The following is a 19,499-nucleotide window of genomic DNA, read 5'->3' as shown; positions in this document are numbered from 1 at the left end:
GTAGGGGGAAGGAGATGGAGGGACAGATGAGGAAGGGATTGGGGAGGGGATGAGGGGAAAGATCCTGGGGAGGTGAGGAGGGAGTGGGGGGATTGAGGGAGAGGAGGGGGCAGGGAGGGAGAGGGGGAAAAGTGGGGGAGGTGAGAAGGGAGTGGGAGAATAGAGGGAGAGTGGGGGAGGTAGGGAGTGGGGATTAGAGGGCAGTGGGGGAGGTGAGGAGGGATAGTGGGGGGGATTGGGGAGGTGGGGAATAGAGGGATAGGAGGGGGTAGGGAGGGGAGAGGAGTTACGGTGGAAGGGAATGTCTGAGGGTAGGGGAAAGGAGGGAGGGAGAGGTGAGGGAGGGATTGTGTGAGGGGAGGAGGAGAGGGGAAACAAGAGGGAGGGTGAAGAGGTTGGGGAGTGCTGGGGATGAGGGGAAATGAGCTGCAACTGCATAGCTGGGGGCTATGCGTGAGTGGTGGAATATTGCGTTGGGGGAACGTGTTGCATTGGGGGAACTGGTGAGTGGTGGAATATTGCGTTGGAGGAGCAAACCCAACGGGTCTGCATTTAGTCCAGTATACAAGTAAAACAGAGGAACAATCGTAGTTGACAATAGTCGATCCTCTTCCGGGATAGCACGGAGTTGTCACACTCCACGCCATCTTTCAAGTCAAGACTTTCTGAAAAGACTGATCTTGGCCTGATAAATATTGAATATAAATTATTATATAAACATATGTGGAGTATAAGTCCCAGTTTTAAACACATTTTTCCAATTGCTCAATCATGGAAACTAGTAAAACGGCCCAGGAAAATGAAAGTTACTATTGGGATTCCTGGCAAAGATACGAGATACTAACTTACTTTCCGTCTGAAATCTCCGATCATGCGTGAAGTGAAAGCATTGGTTTATGAATGTTTACGATAGATTGGTTCTATCCTTCTTTGTGTATTATCAAAGTTGCTGGCTCTGCACTACATGAGCTGAAAAATGTTCACAACTAGTGACCCAGCTCAAAGATCTGCAATAACCACAAGGAAGTGGTGCTGCGAAGTATACGGAAATAGCTGCATCTTGGGATTTTTGCTGAAGAGAAAGTGCTCCTAGTACTGCACACGCTCTTTTCAATCTGATCAAAGCAGAATTACAGAGAATTGGATCCAAACACAAAGACGCTATTTCCTCAGCCGTTCTCATGCAGTTTCTGGTAGCTGGTTTAGGAAACTTTGTCAATGTTTTTTTCTATCAATCTGCAGCTTATTTTGAAATATTGCTGAATTTATCAGGCTTTGTTGTGACTAATATTTTTTTTCCTTCTCTGACCTTTGCTGCATGAGAGTGTCAGTATAGACTTTTATTACTGGGATGAGATTTGGAACCACAAACAACCATTGGAGTCAGAAATGGGGACTGCTACTAAATATTTAAGTCAGTGACCTTATGGTTTGCTTAGTGTGGGTTTGCAGAGAATGGTTCTTTTTGAAAACATCTATTTACCTTAGCTATTCGAATTTTATTGCCCTTTCAAACTATTCTGAGTAAAGGCGTTATTCAATTCCTTGTTTAAGATGCTGGAAAATCGAAGGTACACAGAAATGCTGGAGAAACTCAGCGGGTGCAGCCACAAAAATGCTGTCCTGTATTATACTTGTGAGCAGATCTAATGGCCATAAATCCATGATAGTCACCATGAATCCAACAGGGAATGAATAATGCCTTTTCTCAGAATAGTTAGAAAGAGGAATAGAATTCGACAGGAAATAGTTAAGGTAAATAGATGTTTTCAAAAAGAAACTGGACAATGAATAAGAAAAAAATGAAAGGCTAAGATTAAGCAAATCAGGAACAGATGTGTGACACCGTCTGGGCCAAATAATCAATCGCTACTCCATATTATGTCTCTGAAGAGTAAAATATGCAATGCAATTCAGCAGAATTTAATGTGATAAAATTACAAAACTAGAGGAAAATTCACCGAAACATAGACCACATTTCTAAGGACAAAGTGGTGCAGAATTTAAACTAGAGGAGCGGGTGGGGGGGAACTGGAGCAGTCAGTCAGAAATTGGCAGAAGTGATAGGAAGATAGAGGTTAGGAAGAGTAAGTAAGGACAAGCAGGAGGAGGTGAAGAAATGTGCTGAAGCTGATGTTATTTCAATCCAAGTATTGTGGAGAATTTTCTACATTGATGAGTAGTGCCAGGGTTAAGAAGGTACTGGTACAGATTGGATAGAAGCACAGTTAACTCTGTCAGTGGTCTTTAGTTCTCCAGTGAGGATGGTGTTTTTTTTTCCTTTAGCTTATAAAATCGAAGGTACACAAAAATGCTGGAGAAACTCAGCGGGTGCAGCAGCATCTATGGAGCGAAGGAAATAGGCAATTCTCAGCATTTCTTGATATCATATCACATGAACAAAATTAACTGAAGGCATGCTTCTATGAGATGGATATCCAAGGAGATAGTAGAGAAGGGTCATCCACTCAGCAGAGAAGGATGAATAGCACTTCCTATGGGAAAGATTTTGGAGCCTCCTCCTGTTTGCTGTTAAATAGTCCAACACCATTCACAATTAGATGCACTGTATGTAGAATGCTTTGATCCATTGATGGTGACAGCACTTATGTCTGTCCATCGCACATTGTTTTAGCATGTATGTAGTTCTGTGATCAAGTTTCATTAGTTTGCTCCAAACATGCTCTTCTGCACTCCTCATTCAACCAAGATGAACCATCTCCTGGCTTGATGAGGACAATAGAATGAAGGCTGGAATGCTTAACAAAGGAAATTTAACATTTTTGAAATCCTGTACATCTGAAGTTATGATTGGGAAATTAGGGAACAAAAGTGAGCAGAAGACTTCAAAATATTCTATTATCACAGCCCAGTGATAGAGTTGCGATCAGCGGCATGGTGGCGCAACGGTAGAGTTGCTGCCTTACAGCACTTGCAGCGCAGAGGACCTGTGTTAGATCCCGACAATGGGCTCTGTCTGTACGGAGTTTGTACGTTCTCCCCGTGACCTCGTGGGGTTTCTCAGAGATCTTCAGTTTCCTCCCACTCACCAAAGTTGTACGGGTTTGTAGGTTAATTTGCTTGGTATAAATGTAACTTGTCCCTCGTGTGTGTAGGATAGTGTTACTGTGCGGGGATCGCTGGTCTATGTGGACTTGGTGGGCCGAAGGGCCTGTTTCCGCTCTGAATCTCTCAGTAAACAGTGCAGCTTTATCACAATGCTCTCTTGGTCGATCTAGCAACAAAATGTAGAGGGGCCTCCCCACTATACTCCAGACATTTGGGAAAATGGGTTTCAATTAATCGATTGAAACCCATTTCCTTTACCAAGCTTTTCTGATGTTCATTTTAGTCTCATTACTTTGAAATTGTAAGTGCCTTAAGACATTCACCTATGCTAAAGAAATGCTTTTTTTTCTCACAGTAGGCGTTGTGTGGCAAACATTCTATTTATTTTGCTGTTCTGCAAGGACTAAGCACAACGAGTGTGGAATCCATCATCCCTTTTGATTCCCTTCAACATTGTTTCAGCTGGTTCAATGGCAATAAATAAATTGTGCTTCAATTTCTCCCTCATTCTGATGTGAAATACTTGCATCTACATGTATTTTAGAACATCTGTTAAAAAACCTAGCCCTTGCTGAAAATGATTGACTGGTTTGTCGTGGTTTGCTGTCCCCTCCCTGGGTTTGACATCACAGGAATTTTGCCGAGAGCAAGGTATTATCGGTGGATTCAAAAGGTGTTGATTTTTGTCCCATTTTCTTTTCCTCTCAATGCTGTTAACTCCTTGTTAACGCACAAAAACTGCTACCTTTTGACGTGAATCTTCCTTAAATGATGTCTGTGTTCTTTTCTTGCATGAAGATGACAGGCATGTCAGATTGCAGCTTGACCCTATCTCCTCATACCCCTCTTTACGGGAGAGACATAAGGAGCAGGGATTCAGTTTCACCAACATGTTATTAACAAGGACATTGGGTAAAATAGCAATGCCTCCAAATCATTCATGACTAGAATGCACCAACATATTGTTAGTATTTTATACACTGAAAAGGCCATCCTACGGTTCCAATGAAAGGCATGCAGGAAATTATAATCCTCAATTTTTAATAATGAGATATAACATTTATTTTTCATCAACTAGAAGATTTCCATTTAAAACCTCTAGTTGAAATAATAAAAATTTCATGACATAAAAGATCCAGTAAAACTTTATGAACCATTAGCTTCAAAACGGAAATTTCAAAACGATGGCAGTGATTTTTATTCTCTCTTATAGTTATAGAAAATTCCTCAGATTTGTTAAGGCTTTAGGTCTGTGACACTGCTAACCATTCTTGTACAGAACTATTAAAACTTAAACAATTCTCAAGTATTACAGAGTCTTAAACTAAATATAGTTCAAATTTTCTCGTTAAAATTAACAAAATATACAAACAAGAAATGTAATTGTTATAATTTGAATGGAATTGTCCTATTAATAAAAGCTAAATGATACATTCATTAACATCTTATAAAAATGCTGTAATCAGATCTATTAGTTTTAAGATTCATATTATCCAATTACTTCATAGGTTTCACAAATATACATCAATATTTTTTTTTTAATTTCCACTGTTTCTTAAAATTGAAACATCCTAACATTAGACATGATCGGCAATGCAAAAATCCAAAGTGCATAGAAATACACTGCCCTTCATAATGTTTGGGACCTATCATTTATTTGCCTCTGTACTCCACAATTTGAGATTTGTAATAGAAAAAAAAAAATCACATGTGTATATTGTCAGATTTTATTAAAGGGTATTTTTATACATTTTGGTTTCACCATGTAGAAATTACAGCTGTGTTTATACATAGTCCCCCCCCCCATTTCAGGGCACCATAATGTTTGGGACACATGGCTTCACAGGTGTTTGTAATTACTCAGGTGTGTTTAATTGCCTCCTTAATGTAGGTATAAGAGAGCTCTCAGCACCTAGTCTTTCCTCCAGTCTTTCCATCACCGTTGGAAACTTTTATTGCCGTTTATCAACATGAGGACCAAAGTTGTGCCAATGAAAGTCAAAGAAGCCATTATGTGACTGAGAAACAAGAATAAAACTGTTAATCATCAATTAAAGAGAATTAAAGAGAACTGTATCATCAGCCAAACCTTGGCCTTACCAAAATCAACTGTTTGGAACATCATTACGAAAGAGAGCACTGGTGAGCTTACTAATCGCAAAGGGACTGGCAGGCCAAGGAAGACCTCCACAGCTGATGACAGAAGAATTCTCTTGATAATAAAGGAAAAAACCCAAACACCTGTCCGACAGAACAGAAACACACCTCAGGAGTCACGTGTGGATTTGTCAATGACCACTGTCCGCAGAAGATTTTGTGAACAGAAATACAGAAGTTACACTGCAAGATGCAAAGCACTGGTTAGCCGCAATAATAGGATGGCCGGGTTGCAGTTTGCCAAGAAGTACTTAAAAGAGCAACTACAGTTCTGCAAAAAGGTCTTGTGGACAGATGAGACGAAGATTAACTTATATCAGAGTGATGGCAAGAGTAAAGTATGGAGGAGAGAAGGAACTGCCCACAATCCAAACTATACCACCTCATCTGTGAAACACGGTGGTGGGGGTGTTATGGCCTGGGCATGTATGGCTGCTGAAGATACTGGCTCACTTATCTTCATTGATGATACAACTGCTGATGGTAGTAGCATAATGAATTCTGAACTCTATAGACACATCCTATCTGCTCAATTTCAAACAAATGCCTCAAAATTCATTGGCTGGCGGTTCATTCTACAGAAAGACAATGATCCCAAACATACTGCTAAAGCAACAAAGGAGCTTTTCAATGCTAAACAATGGTAAATTCTTGAGTGGCCAAGTCAATTACCCGATCTGAACCCAATTGAGCATGCTTTTTATATTTTAGAGAAAACAAGGGGGCTAGCCCCCAAAACAAGCATAAGTCAAAGATGGCTGCAATACAGGCCTGGCAGAGCATCACCAGAGAAGACACACAGCATCTGGTGATGTCCATGAATCGCAGATTTCAAGCAGTCATTGCATGCAAAGGATATGCCACAAAATACTAAACATGACTACTTTCATTTACATGACATTGCTGTGTCCCAAACATTATGGTGCCCTGAAATGGAGGGGAACTATGTATAAACACTGCTGTAATTTCTACATGGTGAAACTAAAATGCATAAAAATGGCCTTTATTAAAATCTGACAGTGTGCACTTTAACCACATGTGAATTTGTCGATTACAAATCTCAAATTGTGGTGTACATAAATAAATAAATGATGCATCTTTGTCCCAAACATTACGGAGGACACTGTAACTGCCATCTCACCCACCTTTTGTTGCGTTCACTTGTTTATATGCATGAAGCACAGTAAAAATCCATGTGGAATCAAATTTTGACAACAAAATAGATATTAGAGCTTGAGTCTACAAAGATAACATTTGTTGTTTGTTTTATTGCAATACCATTTCCTAACACTGACCCCAGCTGCTAAATCCTATGATAAAAAGTCTGATAAGTAAAATAGCATGCCGAAGTACCAGCAGCACTTTAGTTAATATTTAATTTTAAAAACACAAATTTTACAGATGCTCAAGGTTGGTTATGTTAATATGCAAATCAGCATTTGCCTTTGTTCCAATTCTAAGATGTCAGGTGTGGAACCACTGAAGGAACAGCAAGGATCGTCTTGTCAAGGATGCCCATGGATACCATGAAAAGTTTTTCTTACAATTTTCAAATGATCAGTGCTCCAGGAATTCAACATAATTTTGTGGAATGAGCCCAGTCTTGCCATCGAGCGTTCCTTCCAACCAGCCGGGTTCCCGTGAAGTGTGAACTGAGGAATAAACAAATAAAGAACAATGTATTTCACACAATATCATTCGTTTTTAGATTGTGTATACAGCAGGTCTGTCTGCAATGGGCTACAACAGCCCATAGATCAGCTGATGCCAACGCAGCCACCAGCAATCATCTGGAACAGTTCTACATTGAAATTATGTGATTAGTCCATGTCACGGTTAAACCACAGTGAAAATGGAATCCAGGATTCGACTTTGCAACATGTAAGGTTACTTCAACTGAATCTTTGGCTTTTTTCCACAAATTGATAGGGGCACGGAATAAATGCAGATTTACTGCTTCAGGATTTACACTCTCATGTATGGAAGAACTCTGTTCAGAAAGCCCTAATTATCTAAATCTAGCCACTAGTAGATCACTTAATAAAGCAAATGCAAACTTACTCCAAATAATTGAAATTACTATGATGTAAACCTGAACAGAATGGGTTTTCGAAACACAGAAAATAGGTGCAGGAGTAGGCCATTCGGCTCTTCGAGCCTGCACCGCCATTCAATATGATCATGGCTGATCATCCAACTCAGTATCCTGTACCTGCCTTCTCTCCATATCCCCTGATCCCTTTCGCCACAAGGGCCACATCTAACTCCCTCTTAAATATAGCCAATGAACTGGCCTCAACTACCTTTTGTGGCAGAGAATTCCAGAGATTCACCACTCTCTGTGTGAAAAATGTTTTTCTCATCTCGGTCCTAAAAGATTTCCCCCTTATCCTTAAACTGTGACCCCTTGTTCTGGACTTCCCCAACATCGGGAACAATCTTCCTGCATCTAGCCTGTCCAACCCCTTAAGAATCTTGTAAGTTTCTATAAGATCCCCCCTCAATTTTCTAAATTCTAGCGAGTACAAGCCGAGTCTATCCAGTCTTTTAATTTACACCAGCTTTAAACAAATGCTATAATTTCAGTAACGTCAAAGCAGTCCCTGCAAAAAGAACCCATGTTCCATTGTTTATTCATTATTGTTCAATCTTGGAAAGTGATTAAGCCACTTACCAATGACAGCAGGATACCCTGCATGAACTAGAACATTGCAGAAACGAGATGCAATGCTGAACACCCCAGCCCCAACTGAAGAAATGAGAACAACAATCTCAGGTAATAGGTGCATGTCTTTACTCACTGCCGGGATGACCAAGTTCTTGCTTCACAAAATCAACGAGTGCCCTTCACGATGATTACTGCAATCAGCCCGAGTGGAAATGACCTCCGTACCCAATAAATCAGTCTACACGAGCTAGTAATTATCCAAAGAGCTTGAAAGGTACGTTTCTGAACATTACAAATTACCCTGGATACACCCAAAAAGCATCAAAATGGATAAATTTGTGCACTATTCATAAGTAGCTACATTAAAGAAGCCACTATTGCTTGTTATTGAAGTGATGCATTTGCAGATTAATTCCCAGAATTAATATTTTAGGAGAGAAAAATTGCAATGTGGCTGGTTAAAAGCTCAACAAAAACTAAATAGACTATCTAATCTAATTTATTTTGAGTGGAAGTCAAGTGTTGATCAATAATAAGACATGAACGAAAGAACCGAGCTTTTAATTCGCTAGGAAATGAGGCATAGCGTCTCAGTCATACAGTTCGGAAACGGGCCCTTTGGCCCAACTCATCCTTGCTGACCACAATGACCCATCTATGCTAGTCCCATGTACCCACGTTTGGCCCACATCCCTCTAAACCTTCCTTATCCATGTAACTGTACAAATGTCTTTTAAATGTTGTTACTGTAGCTGCCTCAACGTCTTCCGTTGGCTGTTCATTCCATATGGCGACCACCCTTTAGGTTAAAATGTTTCCTCTCAGGTTCCTTTTAAAATCTTTGTCCTCTCACCTTAAATGTGTATCTTATAGTTATTGATTACCCTGCCCTGGGAAAAAGATGGTGCATTCAGCCTGTTATTACACCTCGGGCGAGATAAGTCCAGCCTACCCAACCACTTCATATAACTTATTCCACCTCGATAATAATATTACCCTTCAGCCTCCTGCAATCCCAGGAATGAAGTCCCAGCCTACCCAACCACTTCATATAACTCCCGTAACAATTAAACAAGTCAAGTCAAGAGAGTTTGTCATGTGTCCCAGATAGGACAATGAAATTCTTGCTTGCTGCAGCACAACAGAATATTGTAAACAAAAATACAGAACAGTTCCGTTCAATATACACATGAATCAGCAGATAAAGTGCAGTAGGCTGTTACAGTTCAGAGTCTGCTTGTTGGTGAGTTTAATAGCCTGATGGCTGTGGGGAAGAAGCTGTTCCTGAAACTGGATGTAACAGATTTCAGGCTCCTCCTGTACCTTCTGCCCGATGGTAGCGGAGAGATGAGTGTGTGGCCAGGATGGTGTGGGTCCTTGATGATGTTGGCAGCCTTTTTGAGGCAGCGACTGCGATGGATCCCTTCGATGGTGGGGAGGTCAGAGCCGATGATGGGCTCGGCAGTGTTTACAACTTTCTGCATCCTTTTCCGCTCCTGGACCATCAGGTTGCCGAACCAAGCCACGATGCAACATCAGCATGCTCTCTACTGTGCACCTGTGGAAGTTCGAGAGAATCCTCTTTGACATGCCGACTCTCCGTAGTCTTCTCAGGAAGTAGAGGGGCTGATGTGCTTTCTTTATAATTGCATCAGTGTGCTGGGACCAGGAAAGATCTTCGGAAATGTGCACGCCCAGGAATTTGAAGTTCTTGCCCTTTCCACCATCGTCCTGTTGATGTAAACGGGATTGTGGGTCCCCATCCTACCCCTTCCAAAGTCCACAATCAGTTCCTTGGTTTTGCTGGTGTTGAGAGCCAGGTTATTGTGCTGGCACCATTTGGTCAATCGGTCGATCTCACTTCTATACTCTGACTCATCCCCATCAGTGATACGTCCCACAACAGTGGTGTTGTTGGCAAACTTGATGATGGAGTTCGCACTATGACCGGCTACACAGTCATGAGTATAGAGTGAGTACAGCAGGGGCTGAGCACGCAGCCTTGAGGTGCACCCGTATTGATTGTTATCGAGGATGACACATTTCCACCAATACGGACAGACTGTGGTCTGTGGATGAGGAAGTCGAGGATCCAATTGCAGAGGGATGCGCAGAGACCCAGATCCGAGAGCTTGGTAACCAGCTTGAAGGGGATGATTGTATTGAATGCCGAGCTGTAGTCAATGTATATCAGCCTGACACATGAGTTTTTGTTGTCCAAGTGGTCCAGAGCAGAGTGGAGCGCCAGTGAGATCGCATCCACCGTTGATCTGTTATGGCGGTAAGAGAACTGCAGTGGGTCGAGGTTCGTGTCGAGGTATGTTGATTTGCGCCATAATCAACTTTTCAAAGCACTTCATCACCACAGGTGTTAGTGCCACTGGGCGATAGTCATTGAGACATGTCACCTTGCTCTTCTTGGGCACCAGTATTATTGATGCCCTTTTAAAGCAGGTGGAAACCTCAGACCTCAGAAGTGAGAGGTTGAAAATTCCAGCCAGTTGGTCCGCAAGGGTTTTTAGAAGACGACCGGGCATGCCATCAGGTCCACTTGACCAACGTCTTGTACAACTGAAACATAACGTCCCAAAGTGTATACTCAATTCCCTGACTAATGAAGGCTAACTTGCCAAACGCCTTCAATATACTACCTACCTGCAGCACCGCTTTCAGGGAACCATGTATGTGTGCTCCTGGATTCCTCTACACTACAACATTTCCCAGTACCGTTCACTGTGAAGGACTTACCCTGGTTTGACATTCCAAAAAGCAACACCTCACACTTATATGAATTAAACTCCATTAATGTTCCGCTGTAATTCTTGATAACCATTTTCACAGTCTACAGAATCACCTATTTTGGTGTCATCCGCAAATGTACTCATTTTGCCTAATATAGATGACAAACAGCAGTGGGCCCAGCACCAATCCTTAAGGCATACACTAGTCACACGCCTCCAGTCCAAAAATAAACTTTCCACTGCCCTCCTTTGCTTCCTACCATGAAACCAATTCTGCATCCATTTAGTTAGCTCTTCCAAGATCCCTGTACAATATCTTCAGGGTGAATGTTGTAAGAGCAGACAACCGCTCCCTTCCATAATCATGCAATACTTTCCGTGTGTGCTAAAGGTGCAGGTTGCTCATGACCACTCAAGATGGCTTAACTCCAAGTGTGCGGAGGATGTTAAAGCAAGAAAATAAATGATATGCCTGGTATGTAAAGAGTATATTTGGATTTACAAGCAAGAAAGCACAAGCAAAGGTCTCTGATCAAACTCACCGTTTTCAAATATTTGTCCCACTTTGAAGGATAACTCCGAGAGATGCTCAGCCTCACAAGAATAGACGGCCTTGGCTTTAAGGTTTGGGACCCTGAAAAATAAAGTAAACCAGGTCATCGCTGCACTGCAGAGAACTCGAGCACCAAAAACCTATCAACAATTTGATGACCTATGACTATACAAATTCAAAAGTGTAGAATCAATCACAGCATTTAAGAACAAACCATACAAAAGAGTGTATGCTACACCAGTTATTAGAGTGAATTCTGACAATGGCAGCATGAATTATGTAACATCTAATTTACAGGCAACAAATACAGCACAAGGATGTATTGCACTGGTTAACAAATTCTCTATCGAGTAAGGTTTAAGGTCAGAAACTGATCAGCAAACTCCATGTGCCTCGATACTTGGCTTAATTTTTGTACATAATATGACCAATAGTTTGGTTCAAGAAATGCACTTCTTTAAAAATATATATTCGTTAAAAAATAAATTAGAAGTTAAATGCTGGAATTCAACAATCCAAAGAGCAACCATAGTGAGAAACAGGTTGGAGCTGGATTATTCTTATACAGGTGCACAACCTTTTATCCGACGATCCAAATAACGAAAACCTCCGAATAGCGACATTTTTTCGGTCCTTGAAGAAAGAACCTTGAAAACGTTCACCGAGGGCGGCCCGCAGAGGTGACAGCGGAACCTCCGGTCGGTCCTCGAAGAAAGGGGAACTAAATCCCCATTCACAAAAGAGGTGAGGGTATATTGCGCGGGAGGGTTAATAATTGACAACCTGCTGCTACCTGCCCGCTGAGTTAAAAAGTTCCCACGGTAGACTCACGATACACAGTGTATCGTGAGTCTTGCGTGGGAACTTTTAAACTTAGCGTGCAGGCAGCAGCAGATTGTCGCTCCCTTCAATTTCACCCCACCTACGCCCCTCTGCTTCCCGGCCATGTGTGTGACCCCTTCCCTCCCCTCTCCAGCTCCCTGCCCATTGCACCGGCGTGGGGGCTTTGTACTGTCTTCACGACGGCGATGGCTGCAGGTCTGTGCAGTCACCGGAGACGTCAGGACCAATTGGACGTCGACCACCAGGCCCACCGCAAGCACAGAGATCCCAGAGACCCACAGCCAGCAGCAGCCCAGCCCAGCCCAGCCCCGCTCCAACTTCTTCTGCCGGGATCAAGGCGCAAACTCGCGACCTTGCCGATATGAGCCGAGCACTCTACCACTGAGCCAGCCATTAAAATCTACGCAAAAAAATTTCCATTCCGAAGACCGACAAATTCTGAATTACGAAAGGTGTCTGGTCCCCAGGCTTTCGGATAAAAGGTTGTGCACCTGTATAAGGATTGCAAGGAAATTCAGTTAAATGACACGAAGAATCTTACAGATGGATACCCTGAAAATTAAAGGACTATCCTTCAAAAATCCAAATTTGCAAAGAAATCTTGCAGCACTTGCCCCATGGGAAGTGCTGAGCTTTGATCAAAACTCTCATTTCTGCCTCTTTTTCATGAGCCATCCACATATTCTGGGAAATAAAGACAGATCCATGGAGTTGTAGGGGGAGCATAGCTCTGGTGTTCTTCAACACTAGACTGAGGGAGAGTGAAGAAAACTCAATAGACAGTAGATGCAAGAGTAGGCCATTCGGCCCTTCAAACCAGCACCGCCATTCACTGTGATCATGGCTGATCATCCACAATCAGTACCCCGTTCCTGCCTTCTCCCCGTATCCCCGGACTCCACTATCTTCAAGAGCCTTATCTAGCTCTCTCTTGAAAGTATCCACAGACCGTGTGAAAAAGTGTTTCCTCATCTCCGTTCTAAATGGCTTACTCCTTATTCTTAAACTATGGCCCCTGGTTCTGGACTACCCCAACATCGGGAACACGCCTCTAGTGTGTCCAAGCCCTTAATAATCTTATATGTTTCAATAAGATAACCTCTCATCCTTCTAAATTCCAGAGTATACAAGCCCAGCCGCTCCATTCTCTCAGCATACGACAGTCCGGCCATCCCAGGAATTAACCTTGTGAACCTACGCTCCACTCCCTCAATAGCAAGAGTGGCCTTCCTCAAATTTGGAGACCAAAATTGCACACATTACTCGAAGTGTGGTCTCACTAGGGCTTTGTACAACTGCAGAAGGACCTCTTTGTTCCGACACTCAACTCCTCTTGTTACTCCCAATTACTACTTAACATACTCACCCACCACCCTCAACGGAAGAATCAGTGCACCTTCATGTTAAACTGAGGAGAGCCAAGTACAAAGTCTACCCTGGATATGAAGGATCAATGTTCGTTAAGAACGCCTGATCAAAGCTGCACACAAATAAAGTTGGAGACTGTATTCAAATCACATGTGCACAATTTAAAATAAAAAACTGTAAATAGAGATTCCCAATCTATGGAAGAAAAGTTGTAACGTGATTCTTCACTATAACAAAATGACTTCAATAGTGTCTTTCATTGACTATACTAAATTCTAGAGAAGAACCCTTAGCATGAAGGAAGCAAAGAACGTTGATGCATTCAGCCGAGTACTTTTCAAATCTGGTTCTAATTCCTGGAGACTATTTTTTTTCTTTGAACTGTTTTAACAATGCCCACAGAGTAATAAGAATAACTCTCAATCTTTAGGCTTGTTACACTGAACTCAATAGAAGCTGGCTCATAAACTAAAAAGATTATCAATTAAATCTGTCCATTGTCCAAGTGACGCCATGCATAAGGAAGCAATCTTCTTCCCATTGCCAAGCAGTTAACACAAACCAAAAGTGTTGTCCATACCCAGATGGAAATTCTTCACTTGTGGGAGTCACACTTGGAAACTGTAAAGACGGCACTGATTGCGATGTTGACGAGAGATTGAACCAGGAAACCATTGGTGTAGTTGAGCTGGCGACACAGAAAACAATGTCATTACATATTATTTTGGTCAAACAAATAGAAAGAGCATTGTTAAAATTAATGTTCATCTCTACATTCATTTCAGTATTTAATAGCCATAGCTTTAAAAACAAATCAGTCGACACAGTGTGTACAGAATTCCAAACCACACGAGTTAAAATCAAGCCAGCAAAAAATGAATTAAAGGGGCAGTAGCGGTACATAAATTAGCTATAAGACAACAGATAGTCACAGTGCATTATTGTTTTTCAGGTTGGAACCTAGTGCACAGTGGGGTTCTCTAGGGGTTGGTATTTTCATGATACACAACAATAGCATAGACTGGAATATACAAAACACAATTGAAATGTCTTCTAATGATAATAAACTTGGAAGCGTGGCCAGAAGAAAGAGAATAGTCATAGACCTCAGGAGAACAGAGACAGACTGCTAGAATGTGCAAACACATGAGAAATTTAATTTAATATAAAGTAAATCAGAAAAGCATTTTGGTAGAAAGGACAAAAGGCAATATAATCTAAAGCGTGTATAAAAACAGAGAGAAACAGAGTGGCGTGTGTGTTCAAATCCATGAAGATACCAAAGGTGGTTAAGAAAGCGAATAGACAAAGAACCCACAGTAAATCAGGGGCTTTATAAATAGAAGCAGAGGAGATTTAAATCAAGGAGGCTTTGTTGTAACTGGTGTAAAACACTGGCCATGCCACAATTGAAGGACTGCATCCACTTGGGTACGTCATACTTTAGGAATACAAAAGCCCTAGAAAGTGGACATGAAAGATTTACTCGAATGATTCCAGAAATAATTAATTTCTATTTCAACAAGGTGAATAAACTGTTAATGCAAGAAAATCGAAAGAAAATTGAATGAAAACATTCGCAAATCTCAGAATATCATGGCAAAGAGAGAAATGTATGCCCTGGTAGTAGGGTCAAGAACCAAGAACACAGACATAATATAATTGGCAAGAGTAGTTATGATCTGGAAATTAGGTCGTGAAAATAAATTAAATAATTGTTTTCAGAGTTGGACAAGTAATAAAAATAAATATTTTACAGGGCAAATGGGGGAAAAAACAGTAGAATAGAATTTATTGAACTTTTTCGTCCGAAAGGTGACATGGGCTCGTGAGCCTTTAGTTCTGTTGCAGTTTGATGATCTAGTTCTAGTAATAAATCATAAAGGGAAGGGACAGAAGTCTCTGAAAAGTAATATTGTGTAGATTTGACTGTGCAAAATCACGGCTGAAAGAAATAACAAAATTGCAGCAATTTAATGCATAACTGGAAAAGAACCCTTCATTCTTTTAACCCTCTCAAATCTAAATGCAACTTCACGAAAATGATTATAAAAGGCTCCAAAATTCACTAATATCGTTTTTTTTTTAAAAACAGCAAATTATAGCTGCACCAGAAATATTACCATTCATACCTTCATCCAAAACAGTTGAATACCAATTTCCTTATTAAAAATATATGTATTTTAAAAAAGTGGCCATCACATCTTTGCCCTGAAAGTTTCTTTAGAAGTTTCTTTTGTTGACTACATTCCTATTAAATGGCATTATTTTCATACAAACATTGATCACAAAGCTGTGTAAACAATGAACTGGAAATGCTGGTTAATACACAAATGGACAAAGTGCTCGAGCAGGGTCTCTGGAGAACATGTATAGGTGAGGTTTTGGATCGAGACCCTTCTTCAGACTGATTGTTGGGGGAGGGGGAAAGAAGAAATCTAGAAGAGACAAGAGGCAGGACAAAATGTGGCAGGTAATAGGTGGGAGCAGGCGAGGGGCGTGTTTGATAGGCAGATGGTTGGAACAAAGGCCAGAGATAAAAGCAGATGTTGCAAAGCTAGAGGGAGCAAAGTAGCTGGAGGGGAGGGGACAAATAGGTGAGAGTCAAGGCAAGCACAGGGAAGGAGAAGATGAGGGAGCCGAAAGAAAAAAGGGAGGGAAGGTGTGGGAGGTTTAGTTGGAGGCCATCTAAAACTGGAGAATTCAACGTATACGGAGTAGGTACAAGGACCTCCTCCCGCACCTCCATCCAGAGACCCAACAATCCATCCAGCTGTATCAGAGGATCACTTGCATGTCCTCTACTCTCATCTACTGCATCCAGTGTTCTCCTGCACATCGGCGAGACCAACGTAGACTTGGTGACCTTTGCGCCAAACACTTGCGCTCAGTCCGCCAAGGTCTATTGGATCTCCCAGTTGTTAACCATTTCCCTTTCAAAATTAACCATTTTGTTCTGGGCCTTCTCCATTGTCATAGCGAAGTCAACTGGAAGAACAGTACCTCATATTCTGCATACAAGACAATGGTATGAACATTGATTCCACGACTCTTAGATAACCTCCAACTAAGCCCCCCCCCCTCCCAAAAACCACCCCTTTTCCTCCCTTCCAACTCTTCAAAGATGCCTCACACCTTTTGCTTTTTCCTTTGCCCTTTGTTCCAACCATCTATTATCATAACCCCACCTAAGTCCACCTATTAGATGTCACATTTTGTCCTGACTCTCCTCTCTCTGCCTTTCTTCTCCACCGCTATAATCAATCTAAAGAAGGGTCTCGACCCGAAACATTACCCATCCATGTTCTCCAGAGATGCCGCCTGACCTGCTGAGTTACTCTTTTGTGTTCTTTTGTTGGTCTCAAAACAGTATCATCTTATTAACACAAACAAGAACTATGGTCCAAATTTTGTTGGTACGTACTGGAGCAGAATTAGCCCATTCGGCCCTCAATTCTACCTTAATCTACATCAATTCAATCATGGTTGATCTATCTTTCCCTCTCAACCCCATTCTCCTGCCTTCCCTTATTCTGCATAATCCCCGACACCCGGACTAATCAAGAATTAATCAATTTTCGCCTTAAAATTATCCATTGCCGGCCTCCACAGCCTTCTGTGGCAATGCATTCCACAGATTCACCACCCTCTGACTAAAGACATTTCTCATCTCACTTCTAAAGGTACATCCTTTTATTCTGAGGCTATGTCCTCTGGTCCTAAACTCTCCCACTAGTGGAAACATCCTCTCCACATTCACTCGGTCCAGGCCTTTCACTATTCGGCAATTTCCAATGGGCTCCCCGCCCTCCTCATACTTCTAAACTCTAGTGAGTACAGGCCCAGTTCTGTCAAACGCTCATATGTTAACCCAATCATTCCTGGGATCATTCTCATAACACATATTCATAACACAAAGTTAACATTTGCAAGAATAAAATAGTTTTGCTTTTTTTTTATGTTTTTCAAATATTCAAAATCATTATCAATCTGTTTTAGAAAAAATCTTCATGTTCTTCCTAAACTGATGTGGCCAGAATCAGACACCGTACTCAGGTTTGAGACGAGCCAATACAAATTCAATCTAACTTTCCAGTTCTGTCACTCAGATAGACATCCGTTTCATTACCAATTCCCCAACATGGATTCCAAGGATGTGTATATCTGTAAATCTACCTCGTTAGAACCAGTGAAGAATGTTCTTACACTTTCTTCCAAGTGATTCACTTCTTTAGCTGGCTGACATTTTAAAATTTTGTTGTACATGGTTCATGCTACAATGACAATAAAGAAACTATTCTATATTCTATTATTCTATTCAAAGCCTATTTCTCTACCATTCTCTTTAGATCTTTAAGTTTTGTCTCAACAGCAAATTTAAACATATTGCCCTGCTAACCCATTTATAAATCATTTATATATGCACATTTATCAATATATACATTATTTATAAACACTTCTATCATAAAAGGCGGTAGTCCAGCACTAACTCTTGGGAAACATTAGAATCAACTTTCCTACAGTGTGAAAAAAAACATTTATCACTGCTCTATGTTTTCTGACTTTAAGCAAATTTTAAATCCATACTTTTGAGATCATGTAAAGACATTTTACCACACACAAAATCTTAAACGTGGATTATAATAGTACACTCATGAATTTCCATCTCTGGGGCTGGAATTCTCACCACTTAATTTAATGCTTTATTTCCCATAGCTAACAATTAATGGGGTCCTAGTTCCAAACACGGAACTATTTGATTCCCATCAACCCAAGGGAAGGTTTAGTGTGGATCCCGAGAAGAGTACAAGGCACAAATTCAGGAGGCTAGTTTGATTTCTGACAAAGGGCATGCAGATGGCAACATCTGGTTAATCAAACTCACAACTTCCTGGCAAGACCTGCGCCTTGTTTCCCACTAACCCAACGACTACAGCCAGCCCTGATAGTACTCGACCCGGTTGCACCAAATCTTTGACCCATCTGCAACCAAACGACACGCTGCTTCTAATCCTTGAAACATAGGCGTCAGTTTTGCTAATCAGCTTTTTATTTGTGATGTTTCAAACACTTTTACATATGTTATATTCTCTTGATTAAACTTCTGAGTTACCTTGTGAACAAACACTGGCCAGTCACACAACAGGCAGCATCTCTGGAGAGAAGAAATGGGTGACGTTTCGGGTCGAGACCCTTCTTCAGATTTGCCTTTAATAAATCTACATTGGTTCTGTCTTATTGGTTTAACCATCTTCAAGTAGATGTCTTCCCTGATTGTATCTACAAGATTTCCCATAGCAGAGGTTAAACTCTGTGGCCTTTAATTGTCTGACATATCCTGACATTTGGCATTTTTCAATGTTCTCACATCTCTCCTGAATCTAGAGGTAATTGCAGCTATTCAAGCATCTTATTCCTCTATTATATTACAATATGCTTGAGGATAACATATTGTAATATAATAAGAATTAGATGCATGAATAATTGCCATTTTAAACGCACTAGCACATTAGTCATATGCTTTGCTGGGACCACAATCCAATCTGCTAAGATTCAAACCATTCATCTTGAACTGGTATTCCTGTCAGAATAGATTTCAATTGACCCAAGATTTTGAAACCATAACTCTGCATTATACCTTTAGTCCGACATTATCCTGAATGTTTTTTTCTATTTATTTACTCCTTAGCATATGAAAGACAGATTACTGTCTTTAAACCCCTATTTTGCCTACCTCCGAATCCTCCTTGACTCAATATTTTACACACTCGCTCAGGTCCTTCACCGTAGTATTGGATGTGTTCAAGAGAGAGTTAGATTTAGCTTTTCGGGCTAATGGAATCAAGGGATATGGGGAAAAAACAGAGAAACTGGCTATGATTTTAGATGATCAGCCATGATCATGGCGGTTCTGACTCGAAGGGCCAAATTGCCTACTCCTGCACCTATTTTCTATGTTTCTATGATGGGCAACATACTACTTAAGACTCGTATTGGCTCTGGAAATGTTCTTATGTCTCATTGGTAATAATGCCCAGTAGCAATCCCTCCCTTCCAATTGTCCGACTACGTACCTACATCACAGAAAATTTATAGCAAC

General features: G+C 41.1%; 1 protein-coding gene across 2 annotated transcripts in view; it reads right to left on the bottom strand.

The window, feature by feature from the left end:
• Nucleotides 1–3,425: 3,425 nt before the first annotated feature.
• The window catches only part of arhgap10 (Rho GTPase activating protein 10), a 168,327-nt gene continuing 152,253 nt past the window's right edge, over nt 3,426–19,499 (bottom strand). The window contains exons 20-22 of one of the 2 annotated variants that reach the window (XM_055646528.1): nt 13,980–14,087; nt 11,178–11,269; nt 3,426–6,878 (exon numbers count right to left, since the gene is read on the bottom strand). In XM_055646528.1, coding sequence (XP_055502503.1) covers nt 6,784–6,878; nt 11,178–11,269; nt 13,980–14,087 — 295 coding nt within the window. In that variant the 3' untranslated portion in view covers nt 3,426–6,783. The remainder of the gene's footprint in view (nt 6,879–11,177; nt 11,270–13,979; nt 14,088–19,499) is intronic. The other variant, XM_055646520.1, reaches the window with a different exon arrangement.

This window comes from Leucoraja erinacea, chromosome 1, assembly GCF_028641065.1.
Source record: "Leucoraja erinacea ecotype New England chromosome 1, Leri_hhj_1, whole genome shotgun sequence".
Lineage (NCBI taxonomy): Eukaryota > Metazoa > Chordata > Chondrichthyes > Rajiformes > Rajidae > Leucoraja > Leucoraja erinaceus.
The sequence above is the reverse complement of the archived record's forward strand: the minus strand, read 5'-3'. Positions and strand labels throughout refer to the sequence as shown.